This window comes from Sciurus vulgaris (genome assembly GCF_902686455.1).
Source record: "Sciurus vulgaris genome assembly, chromosome: 15".
In the NCBI taxonomy this organism is placed as follows: domain Eukaryota; kingdom Metazoa; phylum Chordata; class Mammalia; order Rodentia; family Sciuridae; genus Sciurus; species Sciurus vulgaris.
Window position 1 is genome coordinate 27,644,974 of NC_136476.1, and position 19,550 is coordinate 27,664,523.

A 19,550-nucleotide genomic window follows, 5' to 3' on the forward strand; every position below is an offset into this window, starting at 1 on the left:
TCCTGACTTGGGTTTTCTATCCCCTGGCATGCTATGCACCCCCATATTTGAATGCTTCCTTCTTTAATGTAGTCTCTCCTGTTTACCCCTGTTAAATTTCTCCCTTTCCCAAATGATGGTATTTTATTAGTTTACAAAGAATGCTTCACATTGATGCAATGAGAAATTATCAGAGTAAAAAAAGATCACAAACAATGAACATGGATCCCACGAGGAATTTTAGAAATGTCTTCCTTCCTCTAAGCTGCAAAACTGCAATTTTCATTCATTCTATTTTTCTCTCTCAAATACCACTGCTGATTTACAAACTTGTGTTCTTCCTTTATATAAATATTCTTTAAAGCACAGTTCAGAAAATCATTTTCTTTAAAAAATAAAATAAAATCCCCCTGGAGTCCCTCTTCATCACCAGTTCCAGTGAATTAGGTACCTGGCTCAGGGCACTATGAGTACATCTCCTCTTTAAAAGAGGAAACTGCATTTCACGAATCTGGGCAAACACTGTCTCCCACAGAACCAAGTTCCTTCAGAAACAGGAGAGCTCCCTACTCATCATGGTCATTTCTGGCACTTTGTGAGGCATGTGTCATGGTGCTTACTCGGCATTTTATGAATAAATTCACATGTAATCTCCTACATCTGAGTATGTGCTCACTGAAGTCAAGAAGTTTCAAATTCAATATAATTGGCACAGAACAATGTTCTAAAATGACTCATCAATGAATGAATGGATCATACAACTTTGGGGCTAAAGTAATTACATTTTTAATCCAAATGAGGTGTGATGCCCAAGCTTATTAAGATATGAACAATTGTTCATGAAATCAAGGGACAGGAACAAGTTTTCACATTCCCAGCATAGAGTTCACTGTAGTATACTGTGATAGTTCTGAAAGAAAAATTGAATAAAGTAATTCTATCTAAAGACTAAGATATTGACTCCTCAGTTGTCACAATGAACAGATATTTAGGAATGAAATTCTTGATAGAAATTTAATGCAACTTGCTGCCAACCTTTTTAAAATGAATTCTCCTATTCTGTATGCTAGTAGTTACAGACAATCTATCAAAATAGAAATAGAAGCAAGTTATATTCAAAATACCATAACTTAATCATTAATAATTTTAAAATCCAGTGGGCTTTTGTTTAATCAGCAAATTCTTTTACATTCAAGTATTCTGCATACTGTGGATGTGCTATGTTACAATTAAGACAATTTATCAACATCTGGGGGAATATTTGGTCTTGAAATATTAGTGATATAAGGACCAGGAATGCCATGAATACTGTGGGAAATTCCTCATTCCCCTTCCTCCCTCTCTCCTTCTCTCTCTGTCTGTCTCTGTGGGAACAGTGACTTCAGTGCATTGTGACAGCAACTTGCACATTACCTGTCAACAGCAAAGAGTTAACCTTCATCTCTCTGGAACCTTTCGTTCCTATCACTCCTAAATCACCTACTACGAAATTGGTAATTAGGTTGCTAGAGACATCTTGGCTAAACTGATTTTGAACCAAGTGATTTTGAAAGGCTGATTATTAACCTTTGGTAAAACACAAATAAGAGAACACACTAGAGTGTTTCTCAGTTTAAGCAGGAGAAGCAAAAGGTCAGGGCTATATGTCTCCAGTAGATTTGATTTTCTACATTGCTATTAGAGGGTCTGAATTAATTTTGTCCTGATCACAATCACTAATTCTAATGGCTTTTGTATCTAAGTATCTAAAGTATTTTTCTCGTATCTAAAGTAAAATGAAAACCTACAGCATAAACATGAGCATTGTGCAAGTATTTTATTTTAGAGGTTCTATTTTCTCCAGAATTCAGAAATATGAGTACTTTAGCAAACCTCTATAAAAGTTCATCTAAATTCTAGATACTTCTGAGGGCTGGGAATGTAGCTTAGTGCTATAGCACCTGCCTACCATGCACAAGAAATGGGTTCAATCTCCAGGACCCCTAGAATTCTAGTAACCATCTCAAGTAGATATGAGAATACTCAGTTGCCTCACTATGAACATCTGCATGTTGTTAGCACAAATGTAACAGTTCAGGTCAGAAAAACAAACACTAACATCATTTCTACACACAGAAATATGCTTCCCAAGCTTAAACTCAAAAACTGTATATGATCCTAAGCAAAGTCATTAAATTTTGTTGATAGTAGTCTACCTTTTCTGCCAGAAACCTCCCTTCCTACTTCCAAAGCCCTCCTTTAGACCATAGCACCTGTCGTCAGGGAATTCATTTTAACCAGGTTGATGAAACTCACAGGTGTTATCTCACAAGGACTGGCTACCTGACTTCTTCCTTTCCTAGGGATGCTACCTCTACAAGCCTCAAAACTCCCAGAAGAAAATGCTATGTTGGTGCGGCACCATTACCAGCAGCAAGACTAATATGGGCAGAAGAAAGTCCATCCAATTCAATATCTTTAATATTATATCAGGCCAACAATTTCCCTCCAGCCTACTTGAAATTATGGACCTGAAGAAATTGAAAGTAAAAATTCAAATAGAACTCAGCTAGAGAAAGGCATAGGAGGATAATCTCTTTTTAATCTCTCCCTTAGAAAAGTCTCTTGCTCTTTGAGGAAGAACATTCCTGAGAAAACTTCCTATGAAAACTAAAGAACAAATTGAGTCCTCCAATTATCACACATCTCCCTCCCCGCCAACAATTGGGGTGTCTACAGCCTCCTTCATCTGGTGATGATTTATTTTCAAAGGATGAAAATTAAAAAGAATCACACCTTGCGATTTGTCTTGTTCATTCTTTCTCATTTATCTAAATTGAGCAGTCATATAATATCCTTAAGTAGACTTTAAAACTGTATTTTAAAAATGCCCTGAAAAGATTTTATGCATCTCTACCATCAAAGAAAATTTACTTATTATTTTTATTTAAGGAAGTTATTTAAATGTACCTTACTTCTTAGAAACATTATGCAATTCCCACTTTAATTATAAATTCAATATTAAAATGACAACAGAACTTTCAGGTATTTTCGTATATACAACAAATTTTCTAGATCTGGGAAACTACGAGACATAGGACACACATTTCCAATTTTATCCTGACTTTTGTCTTAAAGAATGCATTCAATATGTTTCTCAGGGGGAAACAACACTAAGCAATTCATTCTTTTTCTCTTACTTAGCTTTACCAGCAACTTTGATTCCCAAATCACTAATTTTCTTCCTTGTTATACCTTCATAGGGATCACTTTCGAAATCCAAAGGACAGCTACCTCAAGAAAATGAGTTCTGATGATAAATACTACACTCTGTTGTCCCTCCCTAGCAGACAAGATCCATATATAAACAGGACAGATCTTTGTACTAAATGCCTAAAATACACCCATCTTCCTTTTCTCACCTGCACACCATACCTTTTAACATTAATTTGTAAACATCAGTAATTGCTCAAGTAATTGCAGAAAAAAAATCTTCCTTTTAAAATTTATCATTTAAAAAATTTCCAATGATGATATTTCATTCTAAAAATGCTACTTTAAATAAGTAAAAGCCTTTTTTAAAAATATCAACTCATACACATGCGTAAAAGAGAAATAGGTTTGGTAATAAAGTCTCAGGAAGCAAGGACACATCCATTTCTTAGTTCTGAGAGTGTTGTATGTTGTTTTAGTCAGCTTTTCTGCTATAACTAAAGGACACAACCAGAATAATTGTAAAGGAGGAAAAGTTTATTTAACATAGTTTCAGAGGTTTGAGTTCATAAACAGACAGCTCCATTGTGGCAGAAGAATATGGCAGAGGAAAGCAGCTCACATGATGATCAGCAAGCAGAAACTCCACTCTCCAGATACAATATATACCACCACACCCTCAGTGAACTACTTCCTCTAGCCACAACCCACCTGCCTCCAGTTACCACTCAATCCCATCAGGGATTAATTCACCAATTAGTTTAAGTCTATAACCCAATCATTTCTCCTGACCACCTTCCTGCATTGTCTCACACATGAGCTTTTGGAGGACACCACATCTAAACAATAACATTTGTGGTTAAGGATGTTTTTAAACTTCACCCAGGACAAATCTTTTATTATGTTAGAACAAGATACAAGGCATAAACTGAGCAAAGATTTTCATGAGTAGCTCTATGAAGCCCTGAAGCCCCTGGGAGGTGCCATCTTGTGGGGAGCCACCTAGATGGAAGGACTTCCAGTCCTTCCACCTTGCTCCCCTCTTCAACCAGAGCCTCTTCCTTTGGCCTATTTAACACACTGGGCTTCCCTTTTTACCACAGGCATTTTACTCTAGTAAAACCAACTTCCACACACTACTCCACTACCATTCATAAGGCCTGCTTTACGTAATGCCATAAACACAACAGAAGCACTGCTTGTAGGCCAATTCTTTGTTTGGACACTTTGTATGCAACTATTTCAGTATTTTATTTTTCCCATGTTATTTTTGAATTTTTATGTTTTTGGTACCAGAGATTGAACCCAGAGGCACTTAGCCACTAAGCCACATCCCCAATCCTTTTTTATTTTGAGACAAGGTCTTGCTAAATTGCTTACAACCTCATTAAATTGCCAGAGCTGGCTTTAAACTTTCAATCCTCCTGCCTCAGCCTCCCAAACTGCTGGGATTACAGGAGTGAATCACTGCATCCGGCTTCCCTTGTTACTTTCTAAACCTAAGTCAAAACAGTGAAATAAAAATACAGATAATAATAATCAACAGGTATAGGTTAATATTGTTTATAAAATTAGGATGAAAATATGGAACTGTCAGAAATGCTATAAGAATTATTGTTTCTAATTAGATTATTAAACTTGAAGAATATACAAACTATGGTAGAAATGCATAAACCAAAAAAGTCTCAAAAATAATGTGGGCATTTGGTTTTGTAGAATTCTGCATAGTCAAATTGAACATCTGACTACACTGCATACTTACAGCATAATATATAGATGCCCAAAGGCTTCAAAGCTCATAGGAATAATTTGAAATAATGAACACAGTTATCTTTGGTCTTCTTTTCTCCTGTTTTTAGTTTGTGTCATACTCTGGACTTGAAATACATGGCCTGACCAGGTGTCTCTAAAATAAAACATCATTCCTGTGTCTGCAGGAAGTTATTTCTGAAATGGATCCTCTGGATCAGAGCTGCTACTGTAGTATTAAAGATTTCCTCAAGGGAATGAAAATGAACAGAACAGAGGTCCAAGTGACTCCAACCAAGGATAAGGAACCTCTTCCTGAGTGCCATGAGTCAGACATGAAACATGCCCCAGAACAGATAATTCATTATCGTAACTCATTATCCCATCCTGTCACACCTACCATACTTAACAAATCTTGGAGCTCTGATCATGGTGCTGCTGTGGACTGTATTCATGTCTTAACAGCAGGTATCGCCCTTCTATGACACCCGCAGCCAAGGCTTAGACACTTGCCATGCTAAATTAAAATCAAACTTGCTCCCTATTTAAATATTGTTACCATCATGCTTTTTAAAATCATCAACATATTTTCATGGATTATTTTTAAGTCATGTTTTATCATCTAGAAAAAATATAAAAAATAAAATTTAATGATGAGAGGGATTTTATTTAAAAATAGATTTGGAATTTTTTTGTTTCCTTAAGTGTCCACCGTCCCCCCCAAAAATGTTAACAGTGCCATGACAGAAGCAGCTTCATGCTTTTTAATAAGTAATAATACTGGCAACTTTGAAGATTTATTGACATGAGGATCAGAATGGATCTTAATTTTAAAATGAATGAGTGAAGCAAGAACAATTCAAGTTGTTTTGTCAACACTGAGTCCCACAAACAAACCTTAAATCTATAAACAAAATTTATCTATATGGAATAATTACAGATTATTAAATTTTAGGGCTGTAATAGGACTGTCCAATGACCATTACAAGAAAATTAATCTTAGAGAGTTGTGTGTATAATAAATGATTTTGTGGTCTACAGACTGAATATCCTTATTTAACTAAAAGTGTTTTGGATTTTTGTACTTTTTCTAATTTTGGGATCTCTGCATATACATAATAAGGTATCCTGGAGATAGAAACCAAGTCTAAATATGAAATTAATTTATGATTCATATTCACCATATATAACCTGCAGGTACTTTTCAACACAATTTTAATAATTTTGTATATGTAAGAAATTTCCTATCACCTGGCTGAACAGGCAGAAATGTCTTTCTCCCTTAGGGATGGTGAATAAACTGAATGTGTATACTTGCATTTTGATTAATCCATCACATGAGCTTTGGTCTGAATTTTTCAAAAAACATTTGCATTTTGGAACACTTTGGATTTCAGATTTTCACAATAGGGATGTTCAACCTAAAAGAAAGTGGACATTTAAAAAAAGGAGAGATTCTGCAAGTTATTCGTAGTGCACTTGACCTGTTCTTTGCACCTAATGCCCACTCATGTTTGGGGGTTGTGGCAGAACATATGCAGACAGGTAGGGTAGATTGACAGTAGGAAGAAGGGCCCCATGTATTGAACAGGCGCTATATTCCAAAACCCTTTGATACATGGTTACTTAATTCTCAGCACAACCCACAGTGGTAGTTCTTTGCTTTTGTTTTTCTGGTACTAGGGATTGAACTCAGGTGTGCTTAAACACTGCCAGACCCCCCCTTTTTGTATTTTATTTAGAGGCAGGATCTCCCTGAGTTGCTTAGGACCTCACTAAGTTGCTGAGGCTGGTTTTGAACTCATGATCCTCCTGCCTCAGTATTCCAATCGGCCGTGATTACAGGTGTGTGCCACCACACCCAACAGTAGTTATTTTGTATATAGAGGAGAAGAAAGCTAAAGAGGGCTTGTAGAGACAAGAGTAAGAAAGAAAAGATTTGGTTCAACCCTGAATTTTACCCAAGGAAAGTGAAAGCTGAAAAAATGGTGTGGCTATGGCTATAACAGATCTAATATGGGAAGTGAAATCCTTTATCACTATAGATCCTACCTGAATATGTATTAAAAGAAATAAGAAATGTCTAAAAAGGAATTTACTCTTTAGAACCACTGAACAATCCCTAATGAACATAGGAAAAATTGTGAGGTTGTGAGAACAGAACCATTGAGTCCAGAGGATAATTATCCATGTGAGAGTCATTCAGTATTGCACTGCAAATGTATATGGGGCACAGATGTAATTGTATACTTCAAGTAACATTATACATATAAAGAAAATAGTCAGGTATGCACATTCCGGCTACCATAAACAAGAGTAAGCAGAGAACCTAGATGGAGCTAAAATTGTTAGCACTGTCAATGTTTAAACAATCTACTTGGTTTACTTATAAATTATTCCAAGGGCAATATTTGAATGTCTGGGGTCAAAAACAATTTTATATTTTGGACTCTTCCATTTATCAGAAAAACAGTTTTTTCTTTTGTCAGACCAGAATTTTCACAAACACATGGAGGGCCCAACATTTTCTTTCAGCATTAATTCTCCAGGTATCCATTGTAATTTCAGACAGAACAACATTCTAGTATAACATAGTGGACTGTTAGGAACACAAACACTGTTTGCCTAATGTGTTCACGGAAGTGCGATCACAACTGCATGTATAGAACTGTCCTGTGTTTCCTGTACCTCTTACAAGGGTAAGATTGTTCCTATAGCAGAGATTACACCACTGGAATCTGAAGAGCTACAAAATGGGTTAAGACCACATAACTTTATACTATGCATGATTCCACTACATTAAAGAATGAGATTCTTTTTATGTGAATTGGGATTAACAGAAATGGTGGTAAGAAGCACATTAATCATAATTTATTATGTTTCCATAGCATGCTATTTGCTATAATACACTTTCAAAATCTTAAACAGATAGATGTGTTCAAAACCAAACTGCAAAACAAATAAACCACCACCAACTGTTCAAGGGTAGTTTAAATATTTCAAACGCAACAACTTAATAAAGATTAAGGGATCTAATAAGCATCCCTGTTTCTTTTAACAAAAAAGCTTTCAAGAGTCAATCAGACACTGAGAGAAAACACTGTTACACTAAACTGTGCTATGTAAAGTATAGTAATAAATACATTTAAGAAAGGTAGATTTTGATAATAAAAAATTTTGTTTCCTTACCAATGACTGCCCATGAGGCACATTCTTAAGTCGACTTTTGTGAGTATGGCTATTTGTCAAAACTCGCCTCATCATTTATAGTCTCAGAGTTCTTTTCCTTTTAGCTCAATGTAGTGATGGAATCAATACAAATCTGCTCTTAAAATATCTGTCTCTGACCTGTGTTTGTTTTAAGCTGTATCATTCATAATGGTGATGGATTGGTAATGCTATTCCTCTTTGTCTGCACAAAGCACCACAGCATAAAAAGCGCATATATTTTATGCCCAAGGTCAGAGAAAATTAATGGATAAAGAGCCTGATAAAATGGAGTTCAAGCTGAATGAGTTGAGTGTGCTCTACAGGGTACAGACCAGGCAGGCAGTATGAAGTCTATTACACTTAAACACTCTTGAAGCACTGCAGAAGCGAAATCGTTTCCAGGGGCTAACACATGAAAGCACCAAGCTCTCATATGGCTACTGGAGAGTGCCTACAGGTATGAGCAAACCAGCTCACTCAGTTCCCCAGAATATTCCATTCATCATTTTTTACCTTGAGCAATAAATCCATGTAGTGTTTATCACTAAATCTGAATAGACTATGCTTTCCAGTTACCAGCAAACTTCTCTTTGAGGCATTCCCACTAATGCTATCTCCACCACTGACTCTAACTTCACCTGGTGAATATTTAAGCTCTCAGGAAAAGGCAGGGCTGGTTGATTCTAACAAAAAGGTTGATAGCTAAAAATCACCCTCAGTTTTCTTTATCATACAACCTCAGACATCTAAATGGTAGTAAACTAAGCAGAGAATTTTTAAAAACAAACAAAATAAAAATCAGCAACTGAGAATTCTAAAATCTGGTATTCAGGACACCATCAAAATCATTCATGAGGACAGAGTTTATTATACTTAATATAAATAAATACATGAAATAACATTTTACAGTTTAGCAACTCAAAATTAATGGGATTTCTTCACAAACCTTGTTCAAGAGAGTATTACTATTTTGGAGGATAGACAATAATGAAGCAAGACATATTGAATTTTATCCTAAAAACTTCAATTTAGATTAAAGAAAAATATTTAAGAGATATTGCAAGATGTTGTTGGGTTACTTGTTTAAAGTGAAACTCACAGTAACAGTTGTGATGTGTCCCTAGAGTAGAGCCTTCAATTCCATAAAACTGTATAAACAAAGTGTTTCTGGAAGCTGCAGAATTGTCCATTATCTCCAAGGGCATGCTCTGATAACAGTCAATCAACCTGAAGGCAAAACTCGTCCAGAGCATCAAAGGAGGAAAGCTACTCATGACAGTTTTGGTCATGGTCTTTTTTGGGCTGATTATGTGGCAGAAATAGGAATGAAACTATGAAAGAACTAAAGTTGGTGGAACCAAACAAAGTAGACAGTAGTGTTACTGAGGCTGAAGACAAAAATCTGTCAACTCTTAAATATGACACTGCAGTGCAAAACAGTTTTACACAACTTACAAACAGATATTGGTAGTCTTCAATGAGTTCATTTACTAAATGTAATTGGCAGATTTGGGATATCAGTAAAACAGGATTCAACTCTTGAGTATGTCACATGTTAAGGTGACACTGGCCAAAAATTTAATCTCCCTGCTTTAGCTTCTTTATTTGTAAAATTAAGAGTCAGAAAACAGGGTCTGAGGGACCCTTCACCTAACCAAAAAAAAAAAAAAAAATTTGTGAAGCCAAAACCTCCCAAAAATCTTCCATAGTATTCTCTTAACAAAAACTGTGTCATCCTTATAATTTGGGGATTCACAAAATATTCTAAAAGAAGAATCAGGCACTAGAATAATTGTTCACAGAGGTAACTAAATCATTCTCATTAGCATCATTCAACAAAAGATGACATTAAAACCTAGGTGGAATTCTAGAGAACATCTTTTTTTAATGACGAGTCACTCCCTGGCTTGATAAAAGAATGATACTTAACATTTCCACAATGTAAGTTTTCATTTTTTTACATTTCATTTTCCACAGTTTTGCATATATTTTATGCTACACAGGTGTTAAATGTAGTACGTTGCCCACATTGGTTTGCCTTATTTTCACACGTATGACAAAACTTCCTTTCAAAATTTCCAAAGGTTCAGTATACTATTATAAACTTAGCACTTTAAAAGCCTGTTAGCATTCAAAGTTGTTGATATAAATTATTACTTCAGTTGAGTACATTTAAAATTTTTGCTATCATAGTAATTTCTATCCTAAATATTTTTATGGATCTTTGAATTATCTCCATAAACTAAATACAAAATCGTAAATACAAAGTTGAAGAATATGAGTATTCTGTATCTTTTTTTTTGTATTGCTACTTCTAAAGCCATAGATATGAACGAACAGATAGCAAATCAGAGTTGTTATTTTAACAAGCTCTGACAATGTGATGTTAATGTTTAATATGAAAACAAATTAAAGCTAACTTACTGTTAAAATACCTTTGTAGTTATATACCAATATTTTAATAATTTGCATTTCTTTGACCATCACTAGTGATAACTTTTTCCTCAAGCTAGTGCTTGCTTCATGCATATACCACCTGCACAGTCACACAAGAGTCACACTTAGTATGCTGTTGTTTTATCTTTAAATTTTTTAAGAATTTTTTTAACAAGAAGCTCCACATTTTCATTCTGAAATGTGCCTCAAAATTATGTAGCCAGTACTGAGTTCATTATTTTTTTGTGTTGTTTGTGCTCCCATTCATACTACTCTCAGGGTTTTTAATACTGGCTTAAAGTAAGTTCTGAACATTCTAGATTCATGTATAAAACTTTTACTTCTTTCACTTCATACAAGAAAGGAATTGGTGCCACCAAAGAAATGTGTATTTATTTCTATTATATATTTAATCTATGTATTACAGAAAGAAATGAGAGGCAAATGGTCTATACATATTCTAGAAACACTACACTATTTCAACAGACTGAAAAGATTAAATTTATTTCTGGATCAACAGGAGACTAGGGAGACCTCAAGTAATCTCATAAGAGCTGTAGACAATTGTTGATTCACTCTGGATCCACAGCAGTAAGCCTGATAAATAGTTCATATTAAAATATCTTAAAGCTAGACTGAATTTTTTCTCAAATCAAAAATGATAAAATTATCTTTCCTGACTACTAACCATATCTCTAACCTTTACAAACCTGTTTTACTTTCTCCATCTATAGCATGAAAGTGATGAAAATTATTCTTTCATTGCTAAAAATGTTAATTTACACCACGAGTAAAAAGTATCAGGAGTATCTATGGTACAGTGCTACTAATTCTGCATTTTTTACTCATGCATAACATTTTATAACTACTGCTCAATATTATGACTAAAATATGAATGAGGGTAATATTTACATTTTGATTACATCTAGTGCAACAGTTGTGGAATTTGTGTGTGTATGAATGTGGAAGAAAACAATTTCTCCAATGAATATTTGACTTTAAGTACCAATGATGGCAATACTAATCATTTACCCTTATCTTTTCAGATATTTAGCAAAATGGCAGTTCCAGAGAGCTTCTCCATTGTTTCTCAGTACAAAATTACTTATGTCATGTCCCATTAATGCTCCAGATTCCATATAACTTCTGCGCAAACCTAATAATACCTACAGATATTGCACTGGACATGATATACCATTAATCTTTCAGTCTTTTTTATGGAAACCTGTCTCAGTTAGTCTCATGAGAAGACTGGAAAAAAGGGGAGGAGCTGCTCCTTAAAATTACAAAAATTATAATCATCATTCAATTACTAATAACTGAAAATAAGCTACAAGGACTAGGCTATGGCATCTTCAATCAAGATCATCAGATCCCAAGAAAAGCCACTGTAAGTATTCAATTAGGACACCACCTACTACAACTGCTATAGTGTTACACTCCAATAAAATCATTTCAACATTTTAATTCATGCAGACAATATTTAGAAGGTCCTACAAACTGCCAACATTAATAAATGTAAACAATTATATAAGAAAGGTATTAAATAGCAAAATGCCCATGAAAACATAATCTAAACAGTCTGAAGAACCCAAGGAACACCCTATTAGCTGTTTTATTGCAAAATGAAGGCTAGTATCTGAGAAAAGAAATATTGGACATAAAGTTTCCAGATACTATGTTATTACATTCAATGCCCATGGCACAATTTTCTGTGGGTTCTTTCCATTTTTCTCCATTCAGTGAAATAACTATCCATTTCAGCCCAACTTTCATTCCTCCCCCAGAGCTATTAAAACTCAATTAATTGCTCAATTAATTGCCAATTTCATTTAAACGATTCACTGCTGAACTCCAAATAAACTTAAGTGATATGCTGATATAATTTATTATACGAAGTCACAACTTTTAAAATAAATTTTTAAAAACAAAGAATATCCAAGAGAAGAATTGCTTCCATTAATTAGAAAATGAATAAATAAAGACATAAATAATAAACGTGTATAAATAAAGACAAATAAAAGTAAATAAATCCAACCTTGGCAATAATGTCATGAAGATGATCTGGTTATCTATTTCATTAAAGTGAACTGAGGAGACCACATTGCATCAGAGGGCTTAGGGAAGTGTTATTATATATTCTGATAGTTTGGTAGTTTAGACTACAAACTTCTGATCTTGAACTTTAGATGGAATTTTAAAAGCTGATACTTATATTGTGTCTCATTTATCAGGAATAAGATTCTGCTTGAAGGTAACTCGACCACATGTGCTCCATGAGAGACAGAAGATTATATATAGTCATCCCTCAGTATTTGTGGAGGATTCACAAATGGTCCCTGAAGGTGCCATAATCCAAGGATGCTCAAGTCCTTAATTTACAGTAACAAAGAACCTGGAAATAACCTATGTATATCCTCCCACAGTATCAATCATGCCTAGTTTACCTATAATACTGAATATAATGTGAATACTATATAAATAGCTGTCATAGTATATTGTTTAGGAATTTTATTTTTAAAGTCTGTACCTGCTCACTACATACTCAATCCCCCTACCAAATATTTTCAAACTGCTGGTTTAAATCCATGAATGGGGAATTATAGATATAGGAAGCCAGCTGTATGTACATTTCTAACAGAGGTTGACTAAATTTAGTTCTCAGAACCAAAGCACTCAAGTTTTTGAATATTCTTGTACTTTTTCCTCACTTCCTAACTCCTATACCTAAGTTTTCATAGGAAAAAAAAAACCTGATTTATTTGCAAGAATGTACCAAATTTATTAAGTACCTCTGTAAAGTGTAGGCAACAGGGCTGGGGTTTTACCTCAGTGGTAGAGTGCTTGCCTAGCACATCTGAGGTACTGGGTTTGATCCTCAGCTCCACATAAAGGAATTGTGTTCATTTACAATTAAAAATATATATTTTTTTAAAGAGTAGTCAACATGTGCATTCACATGCACTTTTCATTTGCTACTCTTAATTCTTCAAAATAAATTACAGGAAAATAAGCAACCTTTGCTTCTGTCCTTATCTTCTTCCCCTATGGACTTTTACTAGATGATAATGTCGATCTGGACTGACAAAAACATGGCTGCAGAAGATATATATATGTGTGCGGGTGTGTGTGTGTGTATACTTTTGTTGCAAGTAGCTATTGTCAAAGCCCACATACGTTTCATTAAATGTCTGAAAAACAAGAAAGCTTGCCTTTTGCTCAAGAAAAGTTCAGAAAATAAACAATTACTAGATTTTTCAAAATGAGTTTAAATTGCAAAAGCAAGTGGAAAACAGTTGCAATGAATGGAGCAGCTCTAAGTTGTAAGTGCATTAATTAAAATTGATCAAATACCAACCATGCACTAAACGCACAGGGAGGGTACTAAAGATGCAAAGACCTGCTGGGGAAGGCTCCCCACAGGACAAACTCCAGGCTCCATTCTGCTAAAAAAGGAGATGTACTGCAGTAATTTCAGCAAAGAAATGACTTGGGTCAGTTTACTTTTACAAGGGAGATGTTCCTAACAGCTTTTAAATCCCCACATGTTGTAATGGATGGTATTTAGCATGCATGCAGCTTGGAAGAGGATAATGTTTGTACAAATTGTTTATCTATCTTTATATACCAAACCCTGAAGTGTTGGAAGATTATTGAAGCCTTTTTCTTTCCTCTTAAATATTAATGTGCACACTTTTCAACCAATTGTTGGCACATAATACCTGCAGCAATTCTTGATTCTATCATATTTATAAAAATAATGTCAATATCTATAATAACTATAAACACATGATATTGAGTTTTGTTATAGTGCCATTTCCAGCTAACTGAAATAATTCTGCATTTGAGGCAGACTTCCAAAATAGAATCAAACACTCTTACTGATATTTGTAGGAAGAAATGATGGTTGCTTTATGGTCATGATTTGCTTTTATGGATTATCAAGGGGGCATTCATCATCTCATGCAGAAAAATCTTCAACTCATTCTCATACAAATGAAAAAGAAATGATAAAAACATACCTCTACCTAACATGGTTATTTGGTTTTTCAGATGTCTCTGCCTATTCCTTTTCAGACATCTTATCACAATCTCTCAATCTGAAGCCCTGACTTTCAAAAATTAAAATTTATATTGTGTTTGTGACCTTCCCACCCCTATCTCCTCCTTCCCGCCCTACTTCCCAGCCTGACCCTTACTTACCTCCTGTTTGAGTGATGACTTGTATGTCACTTGAAAGAGGACCATCTCCAATTGAGGTAAAAGCCAGGACTTTGACAGAGTATGTTTTCTGGGGCACTAAGTTGCCAATAGTAGTGATTTGGCTGTCAGCTACATTATGTTTCATCCAGTTGTTGACATGCTGAGTAGGATCCATTGTGTAATAAACTCTGTACCCTTGGATCTGTCCATTCGGCTCTTCAGGTTCCTTCCACTGCACCAAAATGGTGGTTGAGCTCAACATCCGTGCCTGGACATCCCTTGGGGCACTGGATGGTGCTTGCTCTGAGGTCTGTGTTAGCACAGGCTCACTGGGAGGTCCACGCCCAATATTATTGACAGCAACAACCCTGAATTCATAATCCGAGTAGGGGCTTAGTCCAGCAACACTGTAGCGTGTGGTTGCTACCCCATCAATTTCTTTGTAAGGTTCCTCAGAATTTTTAGGTTTATGCTGAATTATGTAGTAAGAGACAGGCTCAGGGTTCCCAGAGTCCCATGTCAATGTGATGCTTGTGGCTGTGCTCTCTGTCACTACTGGAGTTCCTGGAGGTTTGGGTAAGGCTTGGGTGGAGAAAAAACACAGTGACTACCCAACTTCTCCACAATGTTGCACAAATCAACAAACTTAGTTATTGCAATGATAGAACTACATATCTCTACTAAGGATTTAATTAGATGAAATTAGTTACTAAGTGATCCAGAAGTACAATAAAACACACACAGGTGACACAAATCCCATTTCACTAGAAGGGTCTGATAGTATATTTTGGAGTTTGTATCCAAATCCAGCATTATTTGCCAAATGATCCTGGTTATACTCCTTAACCTCTCCTTGATTTGGTTTTCCCATGTGAAAAACAGGAAAAACTGCATTCCTGGAGTTATATAGAACAGGTGAGTATTTCACGGGTTTGCTGTGAAGATTAATGAGCTAATATGATAATAATCAAAAGAACATAAATGCAGGTATTACTATTTTATTCCAAAAGCTTGACTATCTAGTTTCCCCTGCAACAAATAAACGATATAACTATCTATCAATATGGAAAAAGAACAAAAGATAGAATATACTGAAATAAAATTGCTATGAAAGAAAAGTTCCCATATTCTTTTACAAACATAGGGCATAGGGAACATTATGAAAATTGTCTTATAAATGATCTAACCAAGAATTTTGAGGTAGGGTTAGAGTTAAGTCTTTCTCTGGCATTCATGGAGTCTTGGGTTCAATTCCCAGCACTACCCAAAAAGAGAAAAGAAAAAAAAAAAATAGAGATTAAAAAGAACAGCAATTTCAAATAAATGTTTTTTCATAATTTGTAAAAATGTTGAAGGAACTAAATTAAGACATTTACAAATCACTTTCTAAAGCATGTTCTTGTCAATAAAATAATTCTATATTCTACTTAATAAAAATTATTTGTTCCACATTATATGCATCTGAAACAAGAGCTACCTGACAAACACTTGCATTTGAATCCATCTTTTAAGAGATCCAATTTTTTCATTTTAACAGAACCCAACTCAAAATGCTCCTTTTTAAGAATATAAACCATCTATACCGTAGCCTTCTATTTAAGTGCCTTACTGTAGACCACCATTGTAAAAGGGGAATTCAACTAGCAGGTTTTTTTTTTTTTTTTTTTTTTAAGAGAAAACCAGGAAGGTAACATTCATATAAGCAGGTCATTGTGTCGGTCTCGCAACACCCCTGCGGAGGATGCTTTCCCAGAGCAACCGGTTTGTACTATGAACTTCCTGCTGCATTCACAATACCCAGAAGACTGCCCCATACAGAGTTGGGTCTTAAGTGAGAATTGTCAAGTGTCTGACGAATGAGTCAGTACTCATTCTCCTATCTTCACACTTTTTTTTCATTTTGGTTTATTCATTATTTGATCTTCAAGATTCAACCTTAGGCATTATTTATTTTTGAGGTAGAATGGGTAGGGAATTGGCTGAGTCAGGGGGAAAAAAAAAAGTAGACAAGATATTAGTGTACTGTGAATTCTGCTTTTGTACTCTTTAAGGTGTTCAGCAAACCTTCAAATATTTAAAATTAAATGGTTATTATGAAGAGACGTGATTTAATATTTGCATATTACTCTAAGAACTATAGAATGATAATATTTGGCCACAGGAATTTTCTAAAAAATAATAAAGAGATATTTCTTCAAATATTCTGTCTGGCCTGACATTTTGTTAAAGAACTAGGTAATTGAGATTTCCTGTTTATCTTTCTGAAATTTCAAGGCAATAAGTATATCACTGTTTAAACTCATATTTACTAATATTAACTGATGCTATTTTTCTAAGTGTTGTTTATTGTTTTGTGTCTATAATGTAAGATAAGTAATAAGGACATGTGGTACATTATTTTAAGATGACAATAAATAGCTGGACGAGGTAGTGCATGCCTATTCATTCTAGCAACTCAGAGGGTGAGACAGGAGGATCACAAGTTCAATGCCAACCTCAGCATCTTATTAAGACCCTAAAAAAAAAATTAAAAAACAGAAAAATTTTAAAAAGGGCTGGGCATATAGCTCAGTGTTAAAATGCCCTGGGTTGACTCCCGGTACCAAAAACAATGATGAATGTTGATAATGTGCACTTCTGCTATTACATCACAGTAGTGATTTTACATGGTACGCATCTGATATATATATATATATATATTATCTGATAAAATATATATATATTTTCAATTGGAGATAATGACACCAATTTAATGTGTGTTTGCATTTTCTAAAATTGTACTTTAAAGAAAGGGAAGATATTTGTGCTCATTTTGCAATAATTCTAGACATTTGCAGGAACAAGTCACCCTCAGTATGACCCATTTCAAGTTTTTGAAGACAACAACTTACACTCCCACACATTCGTATTTTTTTTTAATTCAACATAGTCATAGAATATAGTGCTTTGGGTTGTATTTAGTGCATTTATTTCAAGAATAAACATTTCAGAGCACTCATCTATGCAACTGGAAGGATAAAAGTAAAACAGATGATAATGCTATTTGCATTCGATTTTTGTGCTATGGTTCATCAAAAACGTACAGCACTGCATTATTAGATTGTGTTAATTTCAATGCTCTTTTCTTTTTCTCCTTTATGTTCACAGACTTTAAACATTTATCAATACTCATCTGGATTCTTCCTGGGACTCTATCAAATCTCTAGAGTAGTATGAAGCTGTAGCAACTGGTCTACCATGATGATCAACAGGTCTAGAATTCCTAACTCTGCCAGGATAGTGCCTGGGGCTGCCTATTGCTGAATATTTTGACAATTATTCCTACTCAGACAGTCAATATTTTAAGGAAGAATTTGCTTCCTATATATGTATTATATACATTTATTATATACCATTTCCTTACCTATATATGGATTACATACATTTGAAACAGAAATGAATTGATTCAATGCATAATTCTGGAAAACAGATTTCCTAAGGACATTTGTCAGGTACCTTGAGTATACCCAGATTTTTCAAAGCATGACCCATTGAGCATACCTTTAACAGTGATCTGTGCTATTGCTTCAATGACACCTAGTGTGGACATGGCGACACAGGTATAATTTGCTGACTGTCTAACATCATTCAGTTCTAGGACATTTCTTCCTATTGGCATATCATCTTCAGGTGTCAGATCTTCTGCCCCCAACATCCACTTCACAAAGGCTATGGTGACCCCACTGCCACACAGGTGATATTAACACTTCCACCTGGCATGATTTCATGATTAGTGGGTGGGATAGAGAATCTTGGTGGGACACGGCGAACTGGAATAAAACACAAGGGAAGATGATAACATATACAAGGCAAGAAGAAAGCGGCTTGCTAAACACATCACATGCACAAGTACAGACACAGTTAAACAACTGAAACATAATCATGGACTGTTCAAAAACAAAACAAAGAAAAGCTGTGGGATAATACAGACCATACAGTATGGTGTGTGTATGCACAGAAGAATTTATTAGTTTAATCATTGGTAACTTAGACACATTCATACGAAAGAGTTGATTCAGACCTACAAGGGCCCACAAAAACTATCTACAACTAACAATACACAATATCATGCATAAGATAAACACAGAAACATATACATTCATGCGTATAAAATTGGTATATGCATGCATGTATATGTAGAAAAGGGGACTGGAAGATCATCAGCATGTGTGAGTTGACAACCAAAGCCAACTTCAGCACTGTGCACTTCCAGTTGATGTGAATGTATGTGTGGGACCACACTGTCACATCCCAGCCCTAGAAAATATCTCCTAGAATACACTGAAAGTATAATTTATTGCTTTCAGATCAGAGGGATGCAGCCTCAAAACCTTACACTAACAGTAGAACGAACACAAAAATATACATATATGTGTGTATATATATATATATATATATGTATATGCACACACACGTGCGCGCGCGCGCGCACACACACACACGACACACACACACACACACACACACGAGGAAACAGGCAAACACCAGTAGAGATACTGGACTGAGTCATGCAAGGCATGCGTAAGATGGGATCTCAAGGCCCGTGCTAGGATAATGGGAGAATTGCTGGAATCCAAGGTGACAATGACAACAGAAGAAATAACAGGGAAACAAAACTACGCAACAGGAGAAGGAATAGTGTTGGGATGGGGACTTGGGGGATGAGAGGTTTGAAAGTTGGAAGATATTAGGTTAAGCTGAGGTTGCTAAAGGTAAAAACTGCAAATTCAGAATGGGAGCTG

The 19,550-nt window shown here is 35.1% G+C and overlaps 2 protein-coding genes across 6 annotated transcripts in view; both read right to left on the reverse strand.

The window, feature by feature from the left end:
* The window catches only part of PTPRD (protein tyrosine phosphatase receptor type D), a gene marked incomplete at its 5' end in the record, with an annotated part of 242,588 nt that extends 224,125 nt beyond the window's left edge, over positions 1 to 18,463 (reverse strand). For all 3 annotated transcript variants that reach the window (XM_079112996.1, XM_079112995.1, XM_079112994.1), the window contains 2 exons: positions 14,770 to 15,351; positions 18,310 to 18,463. In XM_079112996.1, coding sequence (XP_078969122.1) covers positions 14,770 to 15,351; positions 18,310 to 18,463 — 736 coding nt within the window. The remainder of the gene's footprint in view (positions 1 to 14,769; positions 15,352 to 18,309) is intronic.
* A 14-nt stretch (positions 18,464 to 18,477) lies between these two features.
* Positions 18,478 to 19,550, reverse strand: part of LOC306645368 (receptor-type tyrosine-protein phosphatase delta-like) — a gene marked incomplete at its 3' end in the record, with an annotated part of 320,233 nt that continues 319,160 nt past the window's right edge. For all 3 annotated transcript variants that reach the window (XM_079113102.1, XM_079113103.1, XM_079113105.1), the window contains one exon: positions 18,478 to 18,578. In XM_079113102.1, the coding sequence (XP_078969228.1) occupies positions 18,478 to 18,578 (101 nt within the window). The remainder of the gene's footprint in view (positions 18,579 to 19,550) is intronic.